The sequence below is a fragment of the Oncorhynchus keta genome, chromosome 23, assembly GCF_023373465.1.
Source record: "Oncorhynchus keta strain PuntledgeMale-10-30-2019 chromosome 23, Oket_V2, whole genome shotgun sequence".
NCBI lineage: Eukaryota > Metazoa > Chordata > Actinopteri > Salmoniformes > Salmonidae > Oncorhynchus > Oncorhynchus keta.
Genome location: NC_068443.1, coordinates 26,442,469 through 26,461,374, shown reverse-complemented (window position 1 = coordinate 26,461,374; position 18,906 = coordinate 26,442,469). Strand labels below are relative to the sequence as shown.

Genomic DNA, 18,906 nt, shown 5'->3' with positions numbered 1-18,906 from the left:
TCTCTGCTCAGGGATTACACTCGCTGCCAAGAATTAAGAGCAGCCTGTGTGTGTGTGTGTGTGTGTGTGTGTGTGTGTGTGTGTGTGTGTGTGTGTGTGTGTGTGTGTGTGTGTGTGTGTGTGTGTGTGTGTGTGTGTGTGTGTGTGTGTGTGTGTGTGTGTGTGTGTGTGTGGTGTGTGTGAAGAGTTGAAGGCGGAGGCAACAAAAATCAATACACTGAGGAATATATAAAATAAAGCTTTAGGATTGTAACTGCCAGCAGCTTCTGGCATCATTCTTCATTCAGAACATTTCCCCTCAGTGTCTGTAGAGAAATAGCATTCTCCAGAAGAGCAAACACTTGCATTCATGATATGGCAACTGACTTGGCTGGCCAGTTGTGTTCTTATACAGATTATGCAAGCCAGCTCCCACAGCTTTGGTGCTGTCAAGGGATTCACAGTTTTTCTTTAATGGTTTGTTATCCATCATTCACTTCCCTCCTTACAGAAATCCCTACAGGTTCTGCACCACAGGTGTCTGAAAACATGGAGGCTATAGGTGCATCCCAATAATTTCCCCTTCCTCCTGAAGTGTGCACTTGTTTACTACGCCCCACAAATATAAAAGCATTAGATTGGTGAAGGCACGGGCTTGAGGAAGTTTCTGTATACCCTTACTTTCCTTTCAAATCTCTGAGGGGAAATTAACAAGTGCACACTTTGGGAGAAAGGAGAGATTATTGTGATACAGCCCATGTTCTGGGGTATTGTAACGAATGGAGACGTCCTATTTTGTTGGCTATATTTATTATATTCCATCTGATCCATTTTAAAGCTAATGGGGTGTTTCACACCTGTCTCAAACAACCTATCACCCCACATTCAGTGTTTAAGTGTTTGTAAAAACACATTTACCAGACACGGCAGGCACAAGGCCAAAATACTTATACGACATGTCAACAAAGTACAACAAATGTATTTTGCAATGATGCAACTCAGTGTAGCACCACTAATCCCGATAGAGCTGGATTAACCTGTTTGAATGAGTAAGTGTTCCGCGCCCCCAGTGTTTTATTCATATTTTACACATTGCATTGACTTTGTTCTGCTAGGCTACCAAGGGAAATACATCAGCCCCAAAATGTCAAGGCAGCTTCTTGTCTTCTTCCTCTTTTTTTGAAAGTTCTACAACAGAGTTTTTCTTTACAGTACCAGTCATGAGTTTGGACGCATCTTCTAATTCAAGGGTTTTTCTTTGTTTCTACTATTTTCTACATTGTAGAATAATAGTGAAGAAGACATCAAAACTATGAAATAACACACAAGGAATCATGTAGTAACCAAAAAAGTGTTAAACAAATCAAAATATATGTTATAATTGAGATTCTTCAAAGTAGCCAACCTTTGCCTTAATAACAGCTTTGCACACTATTGGCATTCTCTCAACCAGCTTCATGAGGAATGCTTTTCCAACAGTCTAGAAGGAGTTCCCACATATGCTGAGCAGGTCATCTGGTCATCTGATGCAGCACCCCATCACTCCATAGTCCCACTAAGCGCAAACCAGATGGGATGGTGTATCGCTGCAGAATGCTGTGGTAGCCTTGCCTTGAATTCAAAATAAATCACAGACAGTGTCACCAGCAAAGCATCCCCCACATCATCACACCTTCTCCTCCATGCTTCACGGTGGGAACCACAGCAATGCGGAAGTCACCCGTTCAACTACTCTGCGTCTCACAAAGGCGGTTGGAAACGAAAATCAAACATTTGGACTCATCAGACCAAAGAACAGATTTCCACCAGTCTAATGTCCATTGCTGATGTTTCTTGGCCCAAGCATGACTCTTCTTATTATTGGTGTCCTTTAGTAGTGGCCTCTCTGCAGCAATTCGACCATGAAGGCCTGATTCACACAGTCTATGTTGAGATGTGTCTGTTATTTGAACTTCATGAAGAATTTATTTGGGCTGCAATTTCTGAGGCAGTTAAATATAATGAACTTACCCTCTGCATCAGAGGTAACTATGCGTCTTCTTTTTCTGTGGCATTCCTCATGAGAGCCAGTTTCCTCTGCGCTTGATGGTTTTTGCGACTGCACTTGAAGAAACTTTAAATGTTCCGCAATGACTGACATTCATGTCTTAAAGTAATGATGGGCTGTCGATTCTCTTTGCTAATTTGAGCTGTTCTTGCCATAATATGGACTTGGTCTTTTACCAAATAGGGATATCTTCTGTATACCACCCTATCTTGTCACAACACAACTGATTGGCTCAAACTTATTAAGAAGGAAAGAAATTCCACAAATTAACTTTTAACAAGGCACACCTGTTAATTGAAATACATGCAGGTGACTACCTCATGAAGCTGTTTGAGGGAATGCCAAGAGTGTGCAAAGGTGTCATCAAGGCAAAGGAAGGTGTCACACCCTGACCTTAGATACCTGTTTTCTACATATTTTGGTTAGGTCAGGGTGTGACTGGGGTGGGTACTCTAGTTTTTTGTATGTCTAGGGGGTTTTGTATGTCTAGGGTTTTTGAATGTCTAGGGTTTTTGTATGTCTAGGGTTTTTGTATGTCTATGTTGGCCTGATATGGTTCCCAATCAGAGACAGCTGTTTATCGTTGTCTCTGATTGGATATCATATTTAGGCAGGCCTTTTTCCCACTTTCTGGTGTGGGGTCTTGTCTATGTGTAGTTGCCTGTCAGCATTACATTGTATAGCTTCACGGTTATTTTGTTATTTTGTTATTTTGTTATTTTGTTAGTTTGTTCAGTGTTCATTCTTTTAATAAAGAGAATGTACGCATACCACATTGCGACTTGGTCTCCTTCATACGACAAACGTGACAGAAGGCTAGTTTGAAGAATTTCAAATATAAAATATATATTTTTTGGGTTGCTACATGATTCCATATGTGTTATTTCATCGTTTTGATGTCTTCACTATTATTTTACAATGTATAAAGTAGTAAATATAAAGAAAAACCCTTGAATGAGTAGTTATGTCCAAACCTTTGACTGGTACTGTAGATTATATATATATTTCACTGGTCAACCCCAAAGCCAACACTTCCTTTGGTCTCTTTCCTTCCAGTTCTCTGCTCCCAATGACTGGAACGAATTGCAAAAATCACTGAAGCTGGAGTCTTATATCTCCCTCTCTAACTTTAAGCATCAGCTGTCTGAAAAGCTATATATATATATATATAATTAATCAGATGGAATATCATAAATATAGCAAACAAAATAGGACGTATATAATATATACGTCCTATTTTGTTTGCTATATTTATGACATTCCATCTGATTAATTTGAAAGCTAATGGGGTGTTTCACACCTGTCTCAAACAACCTATCACCCCACATTCAGTGTTTAAGTGTTTGTAAAAACACATTTACCAGACACGGCAGGCACGAGGCCAAAATACTTAGGCGACATGTCAACAAAGTACATATATATGTGTGTGTGTGTGTGTGTATGTATTATCCTAATACCAAAGAATTGAGGAGTGTGGATTGTCGTAGAATAATGCAGTTTGCATGTGAGATGTCAGGCAACAATTATGCATGGTTTGTTTAATAGTGTAACTGATAAAGTATGCATTGTTAAGGTTTTCCAAACGTTGGTGTTGCAGGGAATTCCCCATAACATATTTGTATGAATTAGTCATGTCTACACTACATACAGAAAAAACACTGAAATGGTATGCAGTGATACCTATCTGAAATGTCCTTTAATTAACTGTGTTGTTCAATGCAGAAATAGTCAGGTCCCAGGCTACTTGTCGGCCTTCACTAACAATCTGTAACATTCCTCTGTGGTAAACCTTTAAAGGATGATTGTCACTTCCATTTGAAATCCTTAGTTCCTCTAAACTGACGAGGCTAGAATATACCTCAACCCTGATGAGGTGACTATACCTGTGTATTGTTTTCTATGTTCACATGAGTATTGTAACATATATTCCTTTCCAGCTGCACTCCAACTCAGACAAAGGAGATGGCTCAGTCAGATACCTGCTGTCTGGAGAGGAGGCTGGTACTATATTTGTCATCGATGAGGTCACAGGGGACATCCATGCCACCAAGAGCCTGGATCGGGAGAAGAAAGGCCAGTATGTCTTACATGCCCAGGCCATCGATCGTTACACCAACAGATCTCTAGAGCCAGAGTCTGAATTCATTATCAAGGTCCAGGATGTCAATGACAACGCGCCCAAGTTTCCAGATGGCCCGTTTGCTGCTACTGTTCCCGAGATGGCCGACGTTGGTAAGGTCGAATACTGAGAACATACTTTTAATACGCTGGGTGCATTTGACTGGAGGCAGCCAGCTTTGTACCCTGACTGTGAGACCAGTCACGCTATTAGCTGAGTCAACAGTATTGTTGCAGATCCCTGCTGCATCACAGAGGCAGTCAGGCATTGATGCACAACTCTGTAAATGGATTTTGATGGTCCCGATACGGGATTTTTATTAATTGGGAAATCATGGATTTTTGCCGCACTTTATGCAATACAGAAACACTCTGTGGTATTTTTTGCACATAGTTTTACAGTAAGAAAACCATGACAATATAGCGAGTTGTGCTACAGTATGTAAATGTGGTTTGTACTGTAATCATGGCACATTGTACTTTAGTTGTATGGTTTTGTGTGGAAATGCAGTACTGATATAACCTTTCCTTCCATGCAGGCACATCAGTGTTTCAGGTCACAGCCACAGACGCAGACGACCCCACCTATGGGAACAGTGCCAAGATTGTTTATAGCATACTGCAGGGACAGCCTTACTTCTCTGTGGATCCTAAAACCGGTGAGCCAACCAGCCTTTTACTTTACTGCAATATAACGCTGCATGTGTGAATTGTTTCTGCCAAGTGATAAAATAGCTTTGTTCTATTATGTTTTATTGGTTGATAGTTGAAATCAGGCTGTTTTTTTTTATTTCACCTTCATTTAACCACGTAGGCCAGTTGAGAACAAGTTTTCATTTACAACTGCGACCTGGCCACGATAAAGCAAAGCAGTGTGACAAAACAACAACACAGAGTTACACAAGAACAAACATACAGTCAATAACACAATAGAAAATGTACAGTGTGTGCAAATGTAGAAGAGTTGGGAGGTAAGCCAATAAATAGGTCTTAGAGGCAAAATAATTACAATTTAGCATGAACACTGGAGTGATAGATGTGCAGATGATGATGTGCAAGTAGAGATGAGCAAGAGGATAAATAACAATATGGGGATGAGGTAGTTGGATGTGCTATTTACAGGAAGTGTACAGGTACAGTGATCGGTAACCTTTTCTGACAGCTGATGCTTAAAGTTAGAGAGGGAGATATAAGACTTCAGCTTTAGTGATTTTTGCAATTCCTTCCAGTCATTGGCAGCAGAGAACTGGAAGGAAAGGCGACCAAAGGAAGTGTTGGCTTTGTGGATGACCAGTGAAATATACTTGCTGGAGCGCGTGCTACGGGTGGGTGTTGCTATGGTGACCAGTGAGCTGAGATAAGGCGGGGCTTCACCTAGCATAGACTTATAGATGACCTGGAGCCAGTGGGTCCGGCACTGAATATGAAGCGAGGGCCATCCAACGAGAGCATACAGGTTGCAGTGTTGGGTAGTATATGGGGCTTTGGTGACAAAACGGATGGCACTGTGATAGACTACATCCAATTTGCTGAGTAGAGTGTTGGAGGCTATTTTGTAAATGACATCGCCGAATTCGAGGATCGGTAGGATGGTCAGTTTTACGAGGGTATGTTTGGCAGCATGAGTGAACGAGGCTTTGTTGTGAAATAGGAAGCTGATTCTAGATTTAATTTAGGATTGGAGATGTTTGATGAAAGTCTGGAAGGAGAGTTTACAGTCTAACCAGACACCTAGGTATTTGTAGTTTTCAGAAGTCAGAACCGTCCAGAGTAGTAATGCTAGTTGGGCGGGAGGGTGCGGGTAGCAATCAGTTGAAGAGCATGCACTTAGCTTGATTTGCATTTAAAAGCAGTTGGATGCCACGGAAGGAGTGGTGTATGGCATTGAAGCTCGTTTGGAGGTTTGTTAGCACAGTGTCCAAAGAGGGCAAAATGTATACAGAATGGTGTCATCTGCGTAGAGGTGGATCAGAGAATCACCAGCAGCAAGAGCGACATCATTGATATATACAGAGAAAAGAGTCGGCCCGAGAATTGAACCCTGTGGCACCCCCATAGAGACTTCCACAGGTCCAGACAACAGGCCCTCCGATTTCACACACTGAACTCTATCTGATAAGTAGTTGGTGAACCAAGCGAGGCAGTCATTTGAGAAGCCAAGGCTATTGATAAGAATGTGGTGATTGACAGAGTTGATCGCCTTGGCCGGGTCGATGAAGATGGGTGCACAGAACTTTATTTTATCGATGGTGGTTATGATATCGTTTAGGACCTTGAGTGTGGCTGAGGTGCACCCATGCCCAGCTCAGAAACCAGATTGCATAGTGGAGAAGGTATGGTGGGAATCAAAATGGTCGGTGAGCTGTTTGTTAACTTGCCTTTCGAAGACTTTAGAAAGGAAAGGATGGATATAGGTCTGTAATAGTTTGGGTCTAGAGTGTCTCCCCCTTTGGAGAGGGAGAATGATCGCGGCAGCTTTCCAATCTTTGCGGATCTCAAACGATAAGAAAGAGAGGTTGAGTAGGCTAGTAATAGGGGTTGCAACAATTTCGGCTGTTAATTTTTGAAAGAGAGGGTTCAGATTGTCTAGCCCAGCTGATTTGTAGAGATCCAGATTTTGCAGCTCTTTCAGAACATCAGCTCTCTGGATTTGGGTGAAGGAGAAGCGGAGGGGGCTTGTGCAAGTTGCTGCAGAGGGTGCTGAGATGTTAGCCGGGGTAGTGGTAGCCAGGTGGAAGGCATGGCCAGCCGTAGAAAAATGCTTATTGAAATTATGAGGCTGTTTAACAACACTGCTGATTACAGAGGCAATAACTCAAATTGTGTCGAGTTTTAGAGATGGCTGCGGGTTTGAATTGGTCACAATAAATGACAAAGTCGAGGGGAAAACACAGCAAGAGCATGCCTGTCTTCAAAGCTAGAATCCTTCATGGCGATATTTTGGTATACAAAGTGCTATGTGAACGTAACAGGATCCATTACCTTTAACCACTTGCTCCTACCCGACACGCAGGCGTCCCATCTAGACATCTGGAAATGCAAATGCGCTACGCTAAATGCTAATAGCACTCGTTAAAACTCAAACGTTCATTAAAATACACATGCAGGGTACTGAATTAAAGCTACACTCGTTGTGAATCCAGGCAACAAGTCAGGTTTTTAAAATGCTTTTCAGCGAAAGCATGAGAAGCTATTATCTGATAGCATGTAACACCCCAAAAGACCCGCAGGGGACGTAAAACATTCATTACCTTTGACCATCTTCTTTGTTGGCACTCCTAGATGTCCCATAAACATCACTATTGGGTCTTTTTTTCGATTAAGTCGGTCCATATATAGCCTAGATATCGATCTATGAAGACTGTGATCAAGGAAAAAAATAGTGTTTTATAACGTAACGTCATTTTTTAAAATAAAAAAAGTCGATGATAAACTTTCACAAAACACTTCGAAATACTTTTGTAATGCAACTTTAGGTATTAGTAAACGTTAATAAGTGATCAAATTGATCACGAGGCGATGTATATTCTATAGCTGTACGTCTGGAAATAATGTCCGGGTAAATCCCAACCAAAATATCCGGTCGGAGACCGGAAGAAAGGCGCAACCTTGTGCCCGTTTGACCAAGAAACAAATCGTAGGCAAATGACAAGACTGTTGGCATCGTGTGGAAGCTGTAGGTATTGCAACCTCGGCCCCATTTAATGTGGTTCACATTCAACAATGGGTTCTAGTGGCGCATGGATATATTTTCGCATTTTCAGTGATCAGATTTTCCTGCGCTTTTCGATGAAACACACGTTCTGTTATAGTCACAGCCGTGATTTAACCTGTTTTATAAACGTCTGAGTGTTTTCTATCCACACATACTAATCATATGCATATACTATATTCCTGGCATGAGTAGTAGGGCGCTGAAATGTTGCGCGATTTTTAACAGAATGTTCGAAAATGTAGGGGGTAGGAGTAACAGGTTAAGTGCCAGAAAGCCCCATCCATCTGCTCTTTGCTACCACTCTGTCAGCAGACCTGACTTGAAGTGTCAGGTTTCACACCCTAAATTTGGGACACGGCATATTAAAGGTTACAGTCTGGCAAGTTAAGCAATCGTGGGTTCATCTCACTGTGATATTCTCAGCCAGATTTAGAGCAACATGAAAAAATACTAAATAATTTTGTAAAATTTAAGCCAAACCATGTTCTTCTGGTCCCTGAGGGACTAAATCACTTTTTGCGCAAAGCTGAAATTGTAACAAGTCTGCAGACATTGGCATCTCTGCGTGATTCAGAGGAGGCTTCGCGGAAAATACTTTGTCGTCAGTTATATGAAATGCCAAATTTGTACTGTAACGGCTTTCTTCCTGTGAAAGAGAGGACCAAAGCGCAGCGTGGTGAGTGTTCATCTTCTTTAATAATAAATCCCAACTGAACACTTCAAATTACAAAACAACAAATGTGAAAATCGAAAACAGTCCTATCTGGTGCATAGACAGAAAGACAGGAAACAATCACCCACAAACCCCAACACAAAACAAGCTACCTAAATATGGTTCCCAATCAGAGACAATGACTAACACCTGCCTCTGATTGAGAACCATATCAGGCCAAACACAGAAACAGACAAACTAGACACACAACATAGAATGACCACCTAGCTCACGTCCTGACCAACACTAAAACAAGGAAACCACACCAGAACAATGGTCAGAACGTGACAGCGCCCCCGACCACACAACCTAAACCTATAGGGGAGGGTCTGGGTGGGCATCTGTCCGCGGTGGCGGCTCTGGCGCTGGACGTGGACCCCACTCCATCATTGTCTTAGTCCACCTCCTTAGCGTCCTTTGAGTGGCGGCCCTCGCCGCCGACCTTGGCCTAGGAACCCTAACAAAGGGCCCCACTGGACTGAGGGGCAGCTCGGGACTGAGGGGCAGCTCGGGACTGAGGGGCAGCTCGGGACTGAGGGGCAGCTCGGGACTGAGGGGTAGCTCAGGACTGAGAGGTAGCTCAGGCTGACTGACGGCTCTGGCAGCTCCTGGCTGACTGACGGCTCTGGCAGCTCCTGGCTGACTGACGGCTCTGGCAGCTCCTGGCTGAATGGCGGCTCTGGCAGATTCTGGCTGACTGACGGCTCTGGAGGCTCCATGTTGACTGGCGGCTCTGTAGGCTCCATGTTGACTGGTGGCTCTGTCGGCTCCATGCTGACTGGCGGCTCTGTCGGCTCCATGCTCTGGACAGACGGGAGACTCTAGCGGCTCTGGACAGACGGGAGACTCTAGCGGCTCTGGACAGACGGGAGACTCTAGTGGCTCTGGACAGACGGGAGACTCTAGCGGCTTTGGACAGACGGGAGACTCTATCTGCTCTGGACAGACGGGAGACTCTAGCGGCTCTGGACAGACGGGAGAATCTGACGGCGCTGGAGAGAAGGGAGACTCTAGCAGCTCTGGACAGACGGGCAGCTCAGGCAGCGCTGGGCAGACGGCCATCTCAGGCGGCGCTGGGCAGACTGGAAACTCCGGCAACGCTGGAGAGGAGGAAGGCTCTGGCAGCGCTGGACTTGAGGGGCTCTGGCACCTTTCGACTGAGAGGCTCTGGCAGATCCTGGCTGAATGGCGGCTCTGGCAGATCCTGGCTGATTGGTGGCTCTGGAAGATCCTGGCTGACTGGCGGCTCTGGAAGATCCTGGCTGACTGGCGGCTCTGGAGGCTCCATGTTGACTGGCGGCTCTGTAGGCTCCATGTTGACTGGTGGCTCTGGCGGCTCCATGCTGACTGGCGGCTCTGGCGGCTCCATGCTCACTGGCGGCTCTGGCGGCTCCATGCTGACTGGCGGCTCTGCCGGCTCTGGACAGACGGGAGACTCTAGTGGCTCTGGACAGACGGGAGACTCTAGCGGCTCTGGACAGATGGGAGACTCTAGTGGCTCTGGACAGACGGGAGAGTCTAGCGGCTCTGGACAGACGGGAGACTCTAGCTGCTCTGGACAGACAGGAGACTCTAGCGGCTCTGGACAGACGGGAGAATCTTACGGCGCTGGAGAGACGGGAGACTCTAGCAGCTCTGGACAGACGGGCAGCTCAGGCGGCGCTGGGCAGCCGGCCATCTCAGGCGGCGCTGGGCAGACTGGAAACTCCGGCAACGCTGGAGAGGAGGAAGGCTCTGGCAGCGCTGGACTTGAGGGGCTCTGGCAGATCCTGGCTGAATGGTGGCTCTGGCAGATCCTGGCTGATTGGTGGCTCTGGAAGATCGTGGCTGACTGGCGGCTCTGTAAGATCCTGGCTGACTGGCGGCTCTGGAGGCTCCATGCTGACTGCCGGCTCTGGAGGCTCCATGCTGACTGTCGGCTCTGACGGCTCCATGCTGACTGGCGGCTCTGGCGGCTCCATGCTGACTGGCGGCTCTGCCAGCTCTGGACAGACGGGAGACTCGAGCGGCTCTGGACAGATGGGAGTCTCTAGCGACTCTGGACAAACGGGAGACTCTAGCAACTCTGGACAGAAGGGAGACTCTAGCGGCTCTGGACAGACGGGAGACTCTAGCGGCTCTGGACAGACGGGAGACTCTAGCGGCTCTGGACAGACGGGAGAATCTTATGGCGCTGGAGAGACGGGAGACTCTAGCAGCTCTGGACAGACAGGCAGCTCAGGTGGCGCTGGGCAGACTGGAGACTCCGGCAACACTGGAGAGGAGGAAGGCTCTGGCAGCGCTGGACAGAAGGGCTCTGGCGCCTCTCGACTGAGGGGCTCTGGCGCCTCTCGACTGAGGGGCGGAAGCTCTGGCAGCGCCAGACAGGCGGGAGACTCCAGCTGCGCTGTAGAAGAGGAAGGCTCTGGCAGCGCTGGACAGAGAAGCTCTGGCGCCTCTGGACTGAGGGGCTCTGGCGCCTCTGGACTGAGGGGCTCTGGTGCCTCTGGACTGAGGGGCTCTGGCGCCTCTGGACTAAGGGTCTCTGGCGCCTCTGGACTGAGGGGCTCTGGCGCCTCTGGACTCAGGGGCTCTGGTGCCTCTGGACTGAGGGGCTCTGGCAGCGCTGGACAGAGGAGCTCTGGCGCCTCTGGACTGAGGGGCTCTGGCGCCTCTCGACTGAGGGGCGGAAACTCTGGTAGCGCCGGACAGGAGGAAGCACCTGTATTGATGGGACAGAGAGACAGCCTGGTGCGGGGTGCCGGCACTGGTGGTACCGGGCTGGGGACACGCACCTCAGGGCGAATGCCTTGCATCCTACGCCAAATCAACTGCTCTCTCTCTCTTCACACTTCCCCAATTCTATTAACACCTCCCTGAGTGTCTCCTCATCTCCCATCCGTTCACTCTCCTCCATTCTTTCCAATAACTCCTCGACCCTCTCAGACACAGCTCTCAGCTTCGCCGACAGCTCCGATAACATCCATGGCTCCTTACGGTAAACAGGGGGAGTTGGCTCAGGTCTGGCTCCTGACTCTGCCACACTCTCCCTGTGCCCCCCCCAATAAATCTTTGGGGCTGCCTCTCGGGCTTCCAGCCGCTCTGCCGTGCTAGCTCCTCATAATGCCGCCTCTCTGCTTTCGCTGCCTCCAGCTCGGCTTTGGGGCGGCAATATTCCCCTGGCTCTGCCCAGGGTCCTTTCCCGTCTAGGATCTCCTCCCAAGTCCACTTCTCCAAATAGTGCTGCCTCTTCCACTGCTGCTGATGTTGCTCCTGCTGCTTCTCCTGCTGCACCTGTTGCTTCTCCTGCTGCTGCTTTTGCTGCTGCTTCTGTTTACCACGCCGCTTGGTCCTTGGTTGGTGGGTGATTCTGTAACGGCTTTCTTCCTGGGAAAGAGAGGACCAAAGCGCAGCGGGGTGAGCGTTCATCTTCTTTAATAATAAATCCCAACTGAACACTTCAAATTACAAAAAAACAAATGTGAAAACCAAAAACAGTCCTATCTCGTGCATAGACACAAAGATAGGAAACAATCACTCACAAACCCCAACACAAAACAAGCTACCTAAATATGGTTCCCAATCAGAGACAATGACTAACACCTGCCTCTGATTGGGAACCATATCAGGCCAAACACAGAAACAGACAAACTAGACACACAACATATAATGCCCACCCAGCTCATGTCCTGACCAACACTAAAACAAGGAAAACACACAAGAACTATGGTCTGAACGTGACACGTACTATGATTATATTTGTTTTACAGTGATAACAAAGGTGAAATCTAATAGGATGTCATCAACTATTTGATTGTTACTATATTTAGAAATAATTTATCTTCCTCTTCCCCCACTTTTGTTGAATAGAAAATAATTCGATATGATTTGTATTATTTCAATAATAATTGCACTTGAGTGTACTTATGTACTTGAGTTTGTATCCTCAAAAGTAAGAACCCCTCAGCAATTTATAAATATTTTTAGACCAGACCTTTCTAGAACTATGCAGCATTACTAGTTATTGTTTATGGCCATCTCATAAAAATATACATTATTTGAGGTATGTTTATTTAGATGGAAATCTACATTTTGCAGTAACGTTCAAGATGCTTATCAAAAAGGTATCAAGTATCAAAGGGATACCTACCTGTCCACTGTTCTGAGTCTAGCATTCTTAATCCCCCATCCTCGCATTGTAAAAAAGGCTCTCAGACATCTTGTTCTTTGCATTGAAGACTGAAGATACATTTTTTTTAAACATCCACCCATGACCAAATACATTTTCTGTGAGGATGCTTTTCAAAGGATTTGACTCAATATCAATAGAGTTAGTTTAAAAATTACTAAATGTTTGTGGCTGTGGTATCTAGGCAAGCGTGTGGGCGTGCGTGTGTGTGACAGTGATACAGTATATATACACAGAACAAAAATATAAACGCAACATGCAACAGTTTGAAATATGCCATTTGAAAACATGCAATTTGAAACATGCAGTCAATGCAGTCAATTGAAATATATATATTTTTTAAAGTGGGTGCGTGGATCAGAAAACCAGTCAGTATCTGGTGTGACCACCATTTGCCTCATGCAGCGTGACACATCTCCTTCGCATAGAGTTGATCAAGTTGTTGATTGTGGCCTGTGGAATGTTGCCCCAGTCCTCTTTAATAGCTGTGCTAACTTGCTGGATATTGGCGGGAACTGGAACATGCTGTCGTACACTTCATTCCGGAGCATCCCAAACAGGCTCAATGGTTAAAATGTCTTTTGAGTATGCAAGCCATGGAAGAACTGGGACATTTCGGCTTCCAGGAATTGTGTGAAGATCCTTGCCATATGGGATCGTACGTTATCATGCTGAATCATGAGGTGAAGGCAGCGGATGAATGGCACACCAATGGCCCTCAGGATCTTGTCACAATATCTCTGTGCATTCAAATTGTCATCGATAAAATTCTATTGTGTTTGTTGACGGTAGATTATGCCTTCCAATACCATAACCACACTGCCCCCATGGGGCACTCTGTTCACAACGTTGACATCAAAAACCGCTCGCCCACATGACACCATACAACGCTGTCATTTGAAACAGGGATTAATCCATGAAGAGCACACTTCTCCAGTGGGAAAGTAGCCAGGGAAGGTAAGAATTCCCCCACTGATGTTGGTTACGACGCCAAATTGCAGTCATGTCAAGTCCCTGGTGAGGACAACGAGCACCCAGATGAGCTCCCCTGAGATGGTTTCTGACCGTTTGCAAAGAAAATCTTCAGTTGTTTCATCAGCTGTCCGGGTGACTGGTCTCGGACGATCCCGCAGGTGAAGAAGCTGGATCTGGAGGTCCTGGGCTGGCGTGGTTACATGTAGTCTGCGGTTGTGAGGCCGGTTGGACATAATGCCAAATTCTCTAAAACGACATTGGAGGCGGCTTATGGTATAGGAATTAACATTAAATTCTCTGGCAACCGCTCTGGTGGACATTCCTTCAGTCAGCATGCCAATTGCACGATCCCTCAAAACTTGGGCCACCTGTGGGCCACACCGGTTGTGTGACAAAACTGCAGATTCTAGAGTGGCCTTTTATTGCAGACAGAGTTAAGTGTGTCAAATCGGAGGGCGTGCTGTCCGGTCCTCTGGCAGTCTCTATGGGGGTGCCACAGGGTTCAACTCTCGGGCCGACTCTTTTCTCTGTATATATCAATGATGTTGCTCTTGCTGCGGGCGATTCCCTGATCCACCTCTACGCAGACGACACCATTCTATATACTTCCGGCCCGTCCTTGGACACTGTGCTATCTAACTTCCAAATGAGCTTCAATGCCATACAACACTCCTTCCGTGTCCTCCAACTGCTCTTAAACGCTAGTAAAACCAAATGCATGCTTTTCAACCGTTCACTGCCTGCACCCGCACGCCTGACTAGCATCACCACCCTGGATGGTTCCGACCTTGAATATGTGGACATCTATAAGTACCTAGGTGTCTGGCTAGACTGTAAACTCTCCTTCCAGACTCATATCAAACATCTACAATCGAAAATTAAATCTAGAGTCGGCTTTCTATTCCGCAACAAAGCCTCCATCACTCACGCCGCCAAACTTACCCTAGTAAAACTGACTATCCTACCGATCCTCGACTTCGGCGATGTCATCTACAAAATTGCTTCCAACACTCTACTCAGCAAACTGGATGCAGTTTATCACAGTGCCATCCGTTTTGTCACTAAAAGCACCTCATACCACCCACCACTGCGACCTGTATGCTCTAGTCGGCTAGCCCTCGCTACATATTGTCGCCAGACCCACTGGCTCCAGGTCATCTACAAGTCCATGCTAGGTAAAGCTCCGCCTTATCTCAGTTCACTGGTCACGATGGCAACACCCACCCATAGCACACGCTCCAGCAGGTGTATCTCACTGATCATCCCTAAGGCCAACACCTCATTTGGCCGCCTTTCGTTTCAGTTCTCTGCTGCTTGTGACTGGAACGAATAGCAAAAATCGCTGAAGTTGGAGACTTTTATCTCCCTCACCAACTTCAAACATCTGCTATCTGAGCAGCTAACCGATCGTTGCAGCTGTACATAGTCTATCGGTAAATAGCCCACCCATTTTTACCTACCTCATCCCCATACGTTTTTATTTATTTACTTTTCTGCTCTTTTGCACACCAATATCTCTACCTGTATATGACCATCTGATCATTTATCACTCCAGTGTTAATCTGCAAAATGGTAATTATTCGCCTACCTCCTCATGCCTTTTGCACACAATGTATATAGACTCCCTTTTTTCTACTGTGTTATTTACTTGTTAATTGTTTACTCCATGTGTAACTCTGTGTTGTCTGTTCACACTGCTATGCTTTATCTTGGCTAGGTCGCAGTTGCAAATGAGAACTTGTTCTCAACTAGCCTACCTGGTTAAATAAAGGTGAAATAAATAAAAAAATGTAAAAAAATTATTGTCCCCAGCACAAGGAGCACCTGTGTAATGATCATGCTGTTCAATCAGCTTCTCGATATGTCACACCTGTCAGGTGGATAGCTTATCTTGGCAAAGAAGAAATGCTCACTAACAGGGATGTAAACACATATAGCTAAAGAGAACAAAGTGTAAAGATGGAGATTGGATGGATGTGGATGTCTTTGCTTGAACAGTATTTCAATGTGTTTCAAGAAAGCAGAGGGAATTTGGCAGTAAGACTATTGTGACACTGTAGTACGTACCATCTGTCAACACTCAAGATGATGGTCCTAGCCATGTTCTGGTCACATATGCTGAAGTGCTATTGACACACATCGACCACATGTCATGAATGCAACCATGCAACAGCATTGCCATTATGATGGGTCTAGTTTTGTCATTTTATCATATTAACAGTAGGTTTCGTTGATGTCTGTGTTGCACTGCTTGGCTACTTGAGAGAGTGGTCCTGATTTAAGGCGTAGCTGAACCCTGGCTAGGTTTAACTGTAGGGGGTGCAGTTCTGTCATTATACTGTATATTTGATAAAGGTCCATGTTGCATTGCATGGCTACTTGACTGAGTGATGCTGATTTTGATTTGAGACACAGCTTTGAAGTAGCCTGGCTGGATTGTGACTGTTCCAGCTGCAGTGCATCCCGATCCTGGGCCATGGCCAAGGTAATGCCAGCTGTTCCTGTCTCTCTCCAGCAACTCATTGGGGCCCCATCAGCAGGTTGGCCCAGGAGACCCAGTCACTCAGCCCACAGTCTGCCCACAGTCAGACCAGTTGCCTCTACACTACAGCCATATGTCTGTGATCAGGAAGTGAGGTGTCCAGCTCCTGACCAATGATCATCACTTACACACGCGCACGCACGTGAACGCCCTAAAGACACACATGCACACCCACACATATTCAGGGTTGTTTGTGTAGGTTACTTTCAAATCAAATACAATTTTATTGGTCATGTACACATATTTAGCAGATGTTATGGCAGGTGCAGCGAAATGCTTGTTTCTAGCTCCATCAGAGCAGTATACGTAACTATAAAAAGCAATACACACAAATCCCCAAAATAAAAATGAAGAAATGAAGAAATGTCAGAGTCCAGTGTGTGGATGGACTATTTCAAAGCTTTTTACCCTGTCCTGCCAATGTGGATGGGGGAGTACTCTCTCTGCTGTCTCCTGAAGTCCACTGGCACCACTCAGCGAGGGCACTCACCTCCTCCCTGTAGGCTGTCTCATCATTGTTGGTAATCAGGCTACCACTGTTGTGTCGTCAGCAAACTTGATGATAAGGGCTGGAGACCTGCAAGGCCATGAAGTCATGGGGGAACAGGGAGTACAGGGGGTGGCTGAGCACACACCCTTGTGGGGCCCTCGTATTGAGCATCAGCGTGGCGGAGGTCTTGTTGCATTCCTTCACCACCTGGAGTCGGCCCGTCAGAAAGTCCAGGACCCAGTTGCACAGAACAGGGTTCAGACCCAGGGCCCCAAGCTTTGTGATGAGCTTGGAGGGTATTATGGTGTTAAAAACTGAGCTGTAATCGATTAACAGTATTCTTACATATGTATTCCTCTTGGTATACTGTAGGTATTCCTGTTGTGGGTCTAGTGTGTTGTGTAAGGTAGAGGTGATTTAATCCTTAACTAGCCTCTCACAGTTCTTCATGATGACAGAAGTGAGTGCTATGGGGCGATAGTCATTCAATTCAGTTACCTTTGCTTTCTTGGGTACAGGAACAATGGTGGGCATCTAGAAGCAAGTGGGGAAAACAGACTGGGATAGGGAGAGATTGCATATGTCAGGAAACACTCCAGCCAGCTGGTCTGCACATACTCTGAGGACTCTGCTTAGGCCACAAATTACTATTTACAGCCTTGCGAGTGTTAACGCTTTATAAATGTAATCAATTACAGTTACTAGTTACCTATCCAAAATTGTAATCAGGGAAGTAACTTTTAGATTTTTTTGAAGTATCTGTAATCTGATCACAATATTTTTACTGATTACAGTTACAGTTGTTTTGTGAGTTGCTCCCCAACCACGTATGAACGTGTGTACATATAAATGCGCACACACACACACACACACACAGACACACACACACACACACACATACACACAAAATATTTTGGACATTAAATATGAAGCATCTTGCCTGTCCAGTCCAGCCTGATATGACTGTAAAACGCTCCATTGTTAGCATAATCAATCAGAGATCGATTAGGTGCTGAAATAAAAGGCCTGAGAGGATATGATACTCAAACAGTGTGAACAGTATACCTGTATCTTCCAATAGACAACAAAAGTATGTCAGGAAATATTGATGACTGCAGTAAATAAAAGACCCAGAGGAATATTTTATCATAAGACTCTGCATTTAATGGCATTGATTAGCCATCCCTTATCTGACTAACATAACTACAGTAAGCTACTGCTGTTTCCTCCGTATCCTCCATTAGAAGTTGTGTAGACAGTAATGAGGACACCAAATTTCTACTTTACCCATTAAAGAGGCTAGTTGTCGTTTTTTTAGTGAGGGGATAATGTCCGTTCCCATTGCCTGAAAGGTTGACACAGATATATCCATTTGAATGTGAGCAAGGGGTCATAAAACCTTTCACTTTTGATCAATTGAAGGAAGTGCATGCTGTCTTTTGGACGTAGTTGATATTAACAGTCTGACAGTCAGAATTTTTTATTTAAATGTAGTTAATTTATCACCCACTCCAATCTGACCAAGCATTATACAGCCATAATGTGCTAAACTGTATGTTTGAACTTTTTTATATATAAAATGCTATAACAGAAACAATGGGCAAATGTCTGAAAGTTGGTTATTTTATCTACCAGATTACACCAGAATACGCATTATCAAATGTCAACTTTGCATCAGTCATTGGTGTTGTTACTGTATAATGAGCAACATGCCTGAACTCTGGATGGCCTTGGCTAAATGAGCAGAGCAGGCATTGTCTACTCTTGCGAGGATCCAGAGGGGAAGGACTGTTGTACAGTAGTTTGGCTGTGCCTCAGAGGAGAGGAGAAGAGACTACAGTATTGGCTGTGCCTCTGAGAGTCCCTGGGTCAAGAGCAAAGTCAAAGCCATCACATCACATCCCCCACTTTGGCTGGTCCTAAGAGCTGAGGGAGAATGACTGGGGAATGCCAAGGTCAACAGGAAAGCGAGCAACACAACAACATGGGCCTAACAGCCTTTTATTCCTTGTCACAGTTGCACTACATTGTTTCCCTAGAATGAGAATGGAAGCTGAAGGAATTGGTTCCATGGTGAGGCCTTAACCTCGACAGAATGAGAAGGGATCCATTTGCTGAATTCTGTAATTTGGTCGGGCTAAATTCAGTTTATTCATGTTC

General features: G+C 45.5%; 1 protein-coding gene across 3 annotated transcripts in view; it reads left to right on the top strand.

Moving 5' to 3' along the window:
• cdh18a (cadherin 18, type 2a) overlaps positions 1–18,906 on the top strand; it is a 52,255-nt gene that overhangs the window by 20,147 nt on the left and 13,202 nt on the right. For all 3 annotated transcript variants that reach the window (XM_035799968.2, XM_035799971.2, XM_035799969.2), the window contains exons 3-4: positions 3,964–4,258; positions 4,684–4,803. In XM_035799968.2, coding sequence (XP_035655861.1) covers positions 3,964–4,258; positions 4,684–4,803 — 415 coding nt within the window. The remainder of the gene's footprint in view (positions 1–3,963; positions 4,259–4,683; positions 4,804–18,906) is intronic.